Here is an 11,292-nt window from a genome sequence, read left to right as displayed (position 1 = left end):
GTCCAAATTCAGGAAAACAAATACATGCAGTCATGAGATTTATTAAGAATAGTGGGTTATATAACAGGATATAGGAGGGTTTGGTCATTGTTTTCACACTCCATCACAGTAGGTGGCGATATGCACCTTTGAAGTTGGTTCGCAACTCGCCATTAAATCAAAAGAAGAAGAACGTGTGAACACGACTTTTATTTTGGTTTTGCGATATGGAGTCATAGGGCCGCGCCGTTCTCCAGCATCTGTTGTGATTTCGCTGAAGAAAGGTTTGTTTTAGGGTTTCATGACCCTTTAAGCATTTACAGTATTTAAATCGATGCCAACTTTTTTTGTCTATTTTTTTACGATGCAAAATGAATTATGAATGCAGTGAATGCAGAATAGTAATGGTTTATCTAACGTTATGTTTTGTGAGTATAGCGCATCCACATCTCATTTCCGCTCTCTATATCGTGAGTCAGTTTTTACTATTACTACCCTTTCTCCAAGTTGATGGAGAAACGGAGCTTTTTGAAATTACGAGTCAATTGAACCAATTGCTTCTCAAAATGATTCACGGATTCGAATCGCTCGAATCGCTGCACGCTTTAGACACCTGCTAATCAAAACGGTGTAAATGCAACGACAGAAAAAAACACAAACGTATAATGACAATTTAAACCAATAGCAAAGGTTTTCATTAAAGTGTAATCTACAAATCATTGAATACTAAATTAAAGTCCTATATTCACGTAGTGTGTGTGTGTGTGTATGTATGTATGTATGTGTGTGTGTGTGTGTGTGTACAAACTACATTTTTAGTGCAAGTCTTGATTTCAATGAGACCATTTAAGACCATTAACTCTCACTCTGACTCCCAGTGACTTGTGAGCTGATTGACACGCATCCAGAGATTTAGTTTGTATTTATTTTTCTTTCTCTTAATTATTCTCATCTTAAACTCATCAACTCCTGGTGAAGCAACTGAGATCCACGTGACACACTTTTATAAAGATGGCGTTTATTAAAGAGGAGAGTGAAGACGTGAGGATTGAAGAAACATTCAGAGTCAAACAAGAAGATACTGAGGAACAAACAGGTCAGTTTTCATTCTCAAAGCTGAATGATCCTTATTCAAATGTCTACAGATGTCTTGTGAGACATGTCTAAACAACTTTTGCACATGTCTAAATCTCTACAGAAATGAATGATATTTTTGAAGAATGTCATATGAGTGTCTTAAAGCACTTTTATTTGACATGGACATTGTGCATTCGTTTTTATGTACGTGTCACACTTAAAATGAGAAAAAAATAATATTGAAGTAGCTTAAACAAAATTATTTTTAACTACTTTTAAATGACTATTTACTTATAAACCTTTAACAATGAAAGCAATTAATTTCTGTGACTATTATGCAACTCTTTTCTAACAAAAATATTTATTTTGAATAAAGCAAGTCATGAAATGTGAATCAACTTTATATTTGTTGCTGTACATGATTCTTTTACTTATCTTCCTAAAAATGCTTGCTTTATCAAACTGCTGTTTTAAACCAACATTTTGTTTCCAGATAGAATGATTGAAAAACATCTGTGCCATTTACTTCTGGAAACATTAACTTTTAAAGGAACAAAGTTTGAAAACCATCAGTGGGACAGTCATCTGTAAATGCTTTAATTATGTTCATATACATATACAGTGCCCTCCACTAATATTGACACCTTTGGTAAATATGAGCAAAGGCAGCTGTGAAAATTAATCTGCATTGTTTATCCTTTTGATCTTTCATTCAAAAAAAATCACACAGTTCTAATCTATCATTGAAGTAAAACAATTGAAAGTGAGGGGAAAATCTCATTGTGAAATAAATGCTTTCTCTAGTTCATGTTGGCCACAATTTTTGGCACCCAATTAGTGCACCATCCTTTTCCCAAGATGAAGAGGACAAGAGATCAGAGACCATTCCTTCATACAGAATCTCTCCAGATACTTAAGATTCAAAGCTTCTTCTCTTCAGTTCACTCATTTTCTATAGGGTTCAGCTCAGGGAACTGGGTTGGTCAGGGCAGAAGCTTCATTTTGTGCTCAGTGACCCATTTTTGTGTTGATTTTGATGTTTGTTTTGGATTATTGTCCTGATGGAAGATCCAACCACGGTCCATTATAAGATTTCTTACAGAGGCAGTCAGGTTTAGATTTTTAATCTGTTGGTATTTGATTGAATCCATGATGCCATGCATCTGAACAACATGTACAGGACCTCCGGCAGAAAAACAGGCCCACAACATTAAAGATACAGCAGTAGCCTATATAACCATGGGGTTCTTTTTATCCGGTTGTACTAAACCCATCTAGTGGGTTTGCTGCCTAAAAGCTCTTTTTTTTTAGTTTCATCTGACCACAGAAGCCAGTGCCATTTGAAGTTCCAGTCGTGTCTGATAACTGAATATGCTGGAGATTGTTTTTGGATGAGCAAGGAGAATTTTTCTTGAAACCCTTGATATATATATCTGACCCTGTGCTCTGAGCTGTGATCCTCAGAGAGTCTTTGGCCACTCAAACTCTCCTCCTCACTAGTGTTCCTAATATTTATAATCCTGTGGAACAGGAAGTCATGGCTGGACAATTTCATGCTCCTAATCACCCTGGTGTGCTAAAAATGTAAATATGAATGGGAATACACTTCAGAGATATTTTACTCATAAGAATTTGTAGGGGTGCCAATAATTGTGGCCAACATGCATTAAAGGAAAAAAAACATTTGTTTCATCAGGAGATATTCTCCCCACTTTAAATTCTTTTACTTCAATGAAAGGTTAGAATTTTTATGAATTTTTGGAATGAAAGATCAAAAAGATCAATGATGCAGATTTATTTTACACACACGCACACACACACACATATATATACAGTAGTCAACATTTGAAGTGGATCAAAAAAGTTAATCAAAGTTGTCCTAAGACAAGAACAGGTATTGTTTTGGTTTTAGGACAACTTTGATGAAAGGTTTTGATCCACTTCAAATGTTGTCTACTGTATATACGTATACATATACATATTTACACACACAGAGAGAGACTGAGACTGCTCGGAACACAAATTAAGATATTTTTGATGAATTCTGAGAGCTCTCTGACCCTCCCATAGACAGCCATGTAATTACCACGATCAAGGTCCAGAAACGTATCAAGATCGGTAAAATAATCCATGTGACATCAGGGGTTCAACCGTAATTGTACGAAGCTACGACATTACTTTTTGTACGCAAAGAAAACAAAATTAACGACTTTATTCAACAATTCGTTTCCTCTGCGTCACCCTAGCGCCATTTTGGAGAGTATCCACTGAACGTAAACAACGTATTTTGATTTGAACGAATACAACGTATCCGCGTGGTGCAGCTAACACAGAACAGCTCCGCTTCGCATCGTGGTCGCATCACCACCTCGGGTGTGCATTATTTTCTAAGAATTCAACGGCCCGTCATCAATTATTCCTTGCGTATAATTTGCATCATCCCATGGAGCTCAAATGGCTCAGGCCAGGAACCGTTCTCATACACTGTCATTTTTCATACGCTGTATCATTATTATTATTATTTTATTAAAAACAATAGGTGATTTTTTTCACACAAATACAGGTGCTTATTTCTCGGCACAAGAAAATATTATTAACTATTGCGTTATTCTCTGCGCTTATAAATATACGTTATTGCAAAGTGATTTATGGTTATAAATGGTTTATAAAATGGATACAACAACATGAAACACAAGGGCACATTTAATAATTATTTTATAAACATTTAATGAAATGTGTAATGTCATGTTATTAATTTATTACTTACTATTTATTTTTTACTCCCATTTCGCGTTGTGCCTAACAACACCCTTCAGCCATAACTTATTAACAGTAGCTATAGCACGGCATCTCGTACATTATTGCTTACTTATTTACATTGATTTGAACATTTCAGTTTATTGTGCACGCATAAAAAATTTGTCTCATTTCAAACGGCTCCACTGTGGTGATATTCGACGCGGTTCTCTTTGGTTGAGGCTCAGCAGTGTTTTCTGATGCAGCAAGGATGTTGCTCAAGCACTTTCTTTAGGGCCTTTCGCACCGCGGGAACCTTTTCATAGTACCAGAACTAATTGTGGAACTACCCACTTTTTGGTGTTTTCGCACCGCCGGAACTGGGTGCGATTTTAGTACCGGACTGCCTTTTTCGAGAACCAAATTAGCTCCTACTCCGGAGCAGGGTCTAACCGGCACAACTGGTACTAATCGTGACGTAAGTAGACATTGATTGGTCAAACGCTTAATCGACCGGCTTACGTCACTTCTTAGTACACACTGTCTGTGCGAATGGAGCGGTGCGAAAGGCCCTTTTGATTTAAGTTGGGCCTCCAGTACTGTAGCTGTGTAGTGTGATTTCACACTTATGTCCTCTCGAATCGAGAACTGCATCAGACAATCTCTGCACCATGGTGCTGCAAAGACAGTGATTTGTGTAAATCTTGGAGGTGCCTGCTGCTTTACAAATTCTCGGCAACATTGTTGCGAGGTAATTATTTTTGTTGTTCTGCCATACCATCGCAGTTTCTCTCCATCTCTCTGATGATGGTAATCACATGCAGTCTTGCTCAATAAAAAACAGTACCACTGATATATCTACTAGATAATCATAATCTAGGATAATTTTTTAATCATTGTTATTTATAGATCAAAAACTTGGCCTAAAACATGTTCTGTTTAGACCTTCTGTAAAGCTGCTTTGAAACAATGCGTGTTGTGAACCTGTATGCATTTTGCCCCCAAAGTACGCTGATACGTCACTCTAAACTATGCAAAAACATGGTGCATGTGCATGTGCAGTACTCAAATCAAGCAACAACAAAAGAAGAGTTTGACCAATCATAATGCTTGGTTCATTCCCCAAATATCAAGTGGGGATAATTGACAAATGTGTAAGGCCTATAGATAAAAAGAGACTGCAAATCAACAGCAAATCACAATCCCACTGGATCACCCTTCCACTCTCACCATCTGACTGTTTTCTTAAGCGAGGACAGTATAGTAGGTACAAAGTTTGGCAATGCTGACATTAGCCCTAACAATTGCTGTTTATGTCAGATAAGGTGCAAACTATAACTTGGCAAGGCTATTGGCAAATAGATCAAAGTAGTAACTTAGAGTTTGGCATTTTAACCAACATTACTATTGTTTTTCTTTTTGTTGTTTCTCAGTACGCAACAAATATGATGCTATGCAAACCATGTTGATTCTTGTTTTACTACAGGTACTATCATCTTCCCCCTTTATGGTTTGAGGTTCAATTGTTGTCCTCAAGACTGCATATAGTAGTAACCTGCTTTCTTTTATTTACGAATATGAGGTAAACATGCACGGAAGGGTGGGTATGTTGCGATATTGGAAATATTTCTGCTTTAAACCATTAAGGCGAGCCAATGGATATCATACAAGCAACGTGCAAAGTTTGCGCAAGACTTATGCCGGTGAACGACTTTCACCAGTAAGTGAAAACTGATGGCGCATTAACGGCGCATATTCTCTCAGAGACTACGAGAGACTAAACTACTTAATATGCTGATAACAGCATATAATTATTTAATTAGTTTTCATTTTTCTTAATTTCTTTTGTGGCCCGAACATAGGCTAGTGAAAAAAATAAGAAGAAACGTATTTTGTGTTAAACGGGTTGTTTTTGAAAGTCGGTGCTTGAAATAAAGCTGCTATTAATTTTCATTGATGGCCAGTGTTAACAATTTTAATTATAAGCCTATAATTCATTGTGTAGGCTATAATAGACCTGTTTTAAAAGACATTTTTAAAAACATTTTCAATTAGCGTAAGCTATAGCCTAATTTTTTATTATCCTCACAGCGCGTCAGTTATGCGGTGATGCGCTATGACATTTATTGCGAAGCAAATTAATTTTATGAATGAATTTAATATTCATTTAATAAAAAAGTAACCTAATAATAATAATAGCCCTAATAATAATAATAAGAATGTAACAAGGCCTACATTCATTGGAAATGCCAAATACTCTTAATACTGACATTATTTAATGCTTTTGACAATATCTCTGGATATCTTCGATACATGCTCATCGTCTTTCGACACACCCGATCGTCTTATCGCATATTATAAATTATTGTATAAGAGATTTTAATTTAGTTTAAACCTACTTCCTATTATAATTTTCATATTTAATTTATTCTTTTATTGTATTAAATAATAAATATTTTTTATTTAATAAATTTGTTTTTCCTTATTTGAAAATTGATCTCTGACATATATATTAGGCTACTCATCTGACTGGATCTCACTGTATCAGTTACATAGTTTGGATTTAAATCAGAGAAATGGAACAAAAGTGGTGTTGTTGGTTCCAGCAGACTTGACTAATGCAGCATAGCCATGAGTTATGAATGAGATTACATGTATGCTTGGCTGAAACTATGCATTTTAGTTTTCAATTGAGAATTAAAACTTTTTTAAATAGGGAAAAAAAAAAAAAAAAAAATTCATGGTTCTTATTAGCCATGGATGGTAACCACAAATTAACCATGGTTTTGTTAATTCAAATACACTGAAAAAATGATTAATTGAATTTACTAATTTTCTTTAAGGTAAGTGGTTGCAATCAATTTATTTTAGCTACATATAAATAAACAATTTATAATTGCAACCATTTACTTGAAAGAAATTAGTATAATTTTTTTCAGTGTAATAGTTTACAAAGAAGTATTAAGATAATACTTCTTTGTAAACTATAAAATCAGACCTAAAAAGACACTATAAGTCATTATAATCCGTAATTATGTCCCCACTGGATGCAACAAATGCCTCGTTCATAATGGGTTTTAATGTTTTTGTCTCGTCGCTCCGGCCGGACAGGGCATCACAGTATGGTAGGGGCGTAACATTTCCGTCACACGCTTGAGGTATTCGGCCAATCACAACGCACTGGATAGCTGGCCAATCACAGCACACCTCACTTTTTCAGACCGATGAGCTTTGTAAAAATCAACGCGTTTCAGAAAGGCGGGGCATAGAGGAGAAACAATAATGTACAGTATGTGGAAAATAATGTGTTTTTGAACCCTAAACCGCATAAACACATTTCATTACACCAAATACACAAAACAATGTTCTTTTTAGCAGCATCATATGACCCCTTTAACGTTCATTTAAGTCACAAATGACTGTGTTGACAAGGAGACAGGCATTTTGACACACAACTATGTGTATTCGAACGTTTAAACACAAGGCGTGAAAAATAACTCTTGGTTTAGTCAGGCGCTGTACGAGCAAGTGCGCTCCGCACGTATCAGAAACTGTTTTTAACGCGCGCATTTGCCAAAATGAATCCTGCCCCACTGCTTAATGTCCCTGAACAGTTAAATTAGTTTTTAAACCAAAATGCTTAAAATGCATTTAAATGAAAAGCTTACATCATGACGCGCAAAATTAATTTCTCAACCCTACCGATGTCCGTCAAGCTACTCCACAGCCAATCACGGGCCCCCTCCTTGCTCTGGCCCCGGGGCTTCAGCCCCTCCTAGCCCAGTGGTTAATGCGGCCCTGGACATCACAACCCTAACAAAAAATTAACCATGGTTTTATCGTAGTAAAACTGCTTAGTTTTCTTTTGCGTGATTTCTGAATGCTTGAGACTAAAATCAATCAGACAACTGTATTAATAAAATAATAGCCATAGGTAACTGTCTAGTGCTACAATTGTAATTTGTAAATAATACAATATAATTACAATTGATTTATTTACTTTTATATTTGATTAAAGTTCTGTTTTGAGCCCTATAGTAGGTGTTTTTTGTTTGTTTGTTTTAGGATATATGTGTCGTGCGTGCGCCTCTGAGAAATGCAGGAGCAAAGGAAACAAAGTTTCCTTACTTTAGCAAAGGAAAACCAGTCTCCTCTCGGCTTATATCGAAATCCTCCGACATTTTTTCTTTACAAATCCTCGTTTTGTGCTTTTAATTCGTGAACGGCGATTGGTTTTGTTCTCTCTCCGCGCTCGTCACTAATCATGCAACGCCGACGTACTATGTCATCCGCCTGAAAGCCTTCCGCGTATGACAGATAGCTGAAGTGATAGAAAAGTGTTTTATTACATTTGAAATATAGATATTTTTTTTACAAAAACGCATGGATTTGCTACAGGAGGCCTTTATTCACCCCCCGGAGCCATGTGAGGGACGTTTTATTACGGATGCGCGCACTTTATTTCCCGTCTTCTGAATTGATCTTAGTAAACATCTAAGATTTGAATAATTAAAAGCTTTTTAAATGTGTTTTTAGTTGTGGACAGCAGTTTGGACCAATTCTGTAGAATGGCCCATATACAGACAGGTGTGTTTGATCAGGGTTGGAAGTGAACTCTGCAGGTTGGTAGAGCTCCAGGAACAGGATTGGTCAACCCTGAGCTAGGCCATTCAAAGCTTTGTGTGTACTTGGCATAATTTTAAAATTGATAGGAAACAGGTAATAAGTGTAGAGCTAATTTATTGACCCTGCAATATTTTAAAGGTGGAAGAAGATTGTTTTACAAATGTTGTAAATGTGAATATCAAAGGACTGGCTGCTGAAACACAACACATAAGTTCATATCTATAAAAACCTTACAACAGTACAAACATCAAGGTCTAGAATCTCATTTGTTGTGGTATTTGTATCAATATTTAATACCTCTGACTTGCCTAAATTTAATAGAAGAAAATTACTAGCCATCCCATTTTTGATAAATATCTTCTTAATTAAAACACTCTGCCAACTTGGAGTGTATCAAGTGTGGAGGGAATATAAAAGTATCATTGGCATAACAGTTAAATCTAATGATATTTTCCCTCAAGGAGAAAAGCACAGGACCTAATACTGAGCCCTGTGGTACTCAATGCTTGTGTATGATGAGGCATCTTACAAAGCATCTAGCATACCTGTTGTTGGTTTAGTACTTTACAAGTGTAAATGTTTGGAGATATGTTGTTTTGTGCCATTAAACTCTGGTTATCGACCTTTTTTTTTTTTTGCTATAGACCTGGTGGTACTGAAAGAAGAGAGTCAAGAACTGAATCAAAAGGAAGATAAAAATCAGTATGAGAAACATCATGATTACATGACTGGAGAAAAATCTTTAAGTTGCTCACAGACTGAAAAGACTACTCGAAAAAGAGCTCAAATGACTACAATTAAATATAATTTCACCTGCCAACAGTGTGGGAAGAGTTTTAATCAACATAGAAACCTTAAAGTCCACATGAGAATTCACACAGGAGAGAAGCCTTATATTTGCCAGCATTGTGGAAGGAGTTTCACTCAAAAAGGAAGTTTTAAAGTCCACATGAGAGTTCACACTGGAGAAAGCCCCTTCACCTGCCAACAGTGTGGAAAAAGTTTCAGTCGAAATGGAAACCTGAAAGTCCATATGAGAATTCACACTAGAGAAAGCCCATTCACCTGCCAACAGTGTGGAAAATGTTTCACTCAAAAAGGAAGCCTTAAACGCCACATGATAATTCATACTGGAGAGACACCTTTCACATGCCAACAGTGTGGAAAGAGTTTTAAACAGAAAGGAGCCCTTAATGACCACAGGAAAACTCACACCAGAGAGAAGCCGTTTGTTTGTGGCCAGTGTGGAAAGACTTTCAAATTTACAGTAGCCCTTAATAAACATACGAGGATTCACTCAAGAGAGAACCGTTTTATATGTCATCAGTGTGGAAGGAGTTTCACAGACAAGAAACATTTGAAGAATCATGTAAAAATTCACATTGGAGAGAAGCCTTTCATGTGCCATGAGTGTGGAAAAAACTGCGAAAACAAAGGAAACCTTGAGGCTCATAGAAGAGTTCACACTGGAGAGAAGCCTTTCACCTGCCTTCAGTGTGGAAAGTGTTTCACACTAAAAGGTAACCTTAACATTCACTTGAGGCTTCACACCGGAGAGAAGCCTTTCACTTGCCTTCAGTGTGGAAAAAGTTTTGCGCTTAAAGGAAATCTTGAGGTTCACACGAGGCTTCACACTGGGGAGAGACCTTACAAATGTCTTCAGTGTGAAAAGAGTTTCACAAATAATAGAGACCTGAAAGATCATTCGCAAACTCATTCTGGACAAAAAAATACAATGTTCTGAGTTTGACCAGATGTTTACGAAAAGGAGCAATTTCAAAGATCACCAGCACATTCACTCTGGAGGAAGGTTTTTTAATTGTGATCAGAGTAACAAAACATTATTATTTAGCCATCACACTTGCAGATACATATGAAAAGTCAAGTATTAAAGAGAACCTATTCTTCTTTTTGTGGAAAGAGATTTAAATGGCTCAGCAATTTCAAATGGCACCAGAAAATATGTATCTGTGTGAAATCAAAACTACGTTCACACCACAGGTGAATGTGGCCCAAAGTTGATTTTTTTCTGCTTTAATATGATTTTTTTGGTTAGGCTGTTTACATGGCCATTTAATTGTGGGATTATACTCGTCTGAACAGGTGACATTCCTACAAGACTCCATCCTCTTCATCACAAGTAATAAATAATTTTATGTCCATTCTTCATCTTTTTATTCTTTGCCTTGAAGCAAATTTGCCTAAAAGTTTTGGGCCCCCTTTAGCAGAAATCCCAGTCCAGGGGCACCTACACTGGACCAACAGGGCACTTTAGCATTGGCGAACTCTACCCACACCCACCACTGGTCGTCAAAGTATTTCTGAAAGCAATGACTGCATTTATTGTGTTTCGTTTGCTTGCTCTGAGGAGCAAGTAATATTTTTTAGATGTAAATTATTACATTTAATGGCTTCTCACACTTTTCTTAGTGATATTTAGTGCCAGTTTATCAGGAAGTGACAATTGTTTCCCTTTGACTTGTTGGATGGAAACGGTGCTTATTCACATATGTTTTATGCGATATTCCAATTTTGTGCCCAAGTTAAGTTTGCAACTTTGGATGGAAACCCGGCTATTGATAATCCTGTCTCTGACTTCTGTAGGTTACATTAGAGCAGGGATCCTCAAATCTGGCCCACAGGATCCACTTCCCTGCAGAGTTTAGCTCTAACCCTAATCAAACATACCTAAACATGCTAATAAATGTCTTCAGGATCATTAGAAAATCACAGGTAGCTGAGTGTGATCAGGGTTGGAGCTAAACTCTGCGGCGCATTGTTCCTCCAGCACAAGATTTGAGGAACCCTGCATTAGAGGATTCCTCCTTCAGGAAATCTAACGTAGTCCAGAAATCATGTTTTGGTCATTTGCTA

General features: G+C 36.7%; 1 protein-coding gene across 2 annotated transcripts; it reads left to right on the top strand.

Moving 5' to 3' along the window:
- Nucleotides 1-197: 197 nt before the first annotated feature.
- Nucleotides 198-10,758, top strand: LOC107754219 (gastrula zinc finger protein XlCGF57.1-like). 2 transcript variants are annotated; one of them, XM_016570592.1, is made up of 3 exons: nt 198-263; nt 958-1,075; nt 9,063-10,758. In XM_016570592.1, the coding sequence occupies exons 2-3, from the start codon at nt 991-993 to the stop codon at nt 10,160-10,162; spliced, it is 1,185 nt and encodes a 394-aa protein (XP_016426078.1). In that variant the 5' UTR covers nt 198-263; nt 958-990; the 3' UTR covers nt 10,163-10,758. The 2 variants fall into 2 exon arrangements, with proteins under 2 accessions (XP_016426078.1, XP_016426077.1); XM_016570591.1 differs by lacking the exon at nt 198-263 and having other exon boundaries at nt 949-1,075.
- Nucleotides 10,759-11,292: the final 534 nt, after the last annotated feature.

Source organism: Sinocyclocheilus rhinocerous, unplaced genomic scaffold, assembly GCF_001515625.1.
Source record: "Sinocyclocheilus rhinocerous isolate Xijiao unplaced genomic scaffold, SAMN03320098_v1.1 scaffold1524, whole genome shotgun sequence".
Lineage (NCBI taxonomy): Eukaryota > Metazoa > Chordata > Actinopteri > Cypriniformes > Cyprinidae > Sinocyclocheilus > Sinocyclocheilus rhinocerous.
Note: the sequence above shows the minus strand (reverse complement) of the source record. Positions and strands in the feature narration are given on the sequence as shown.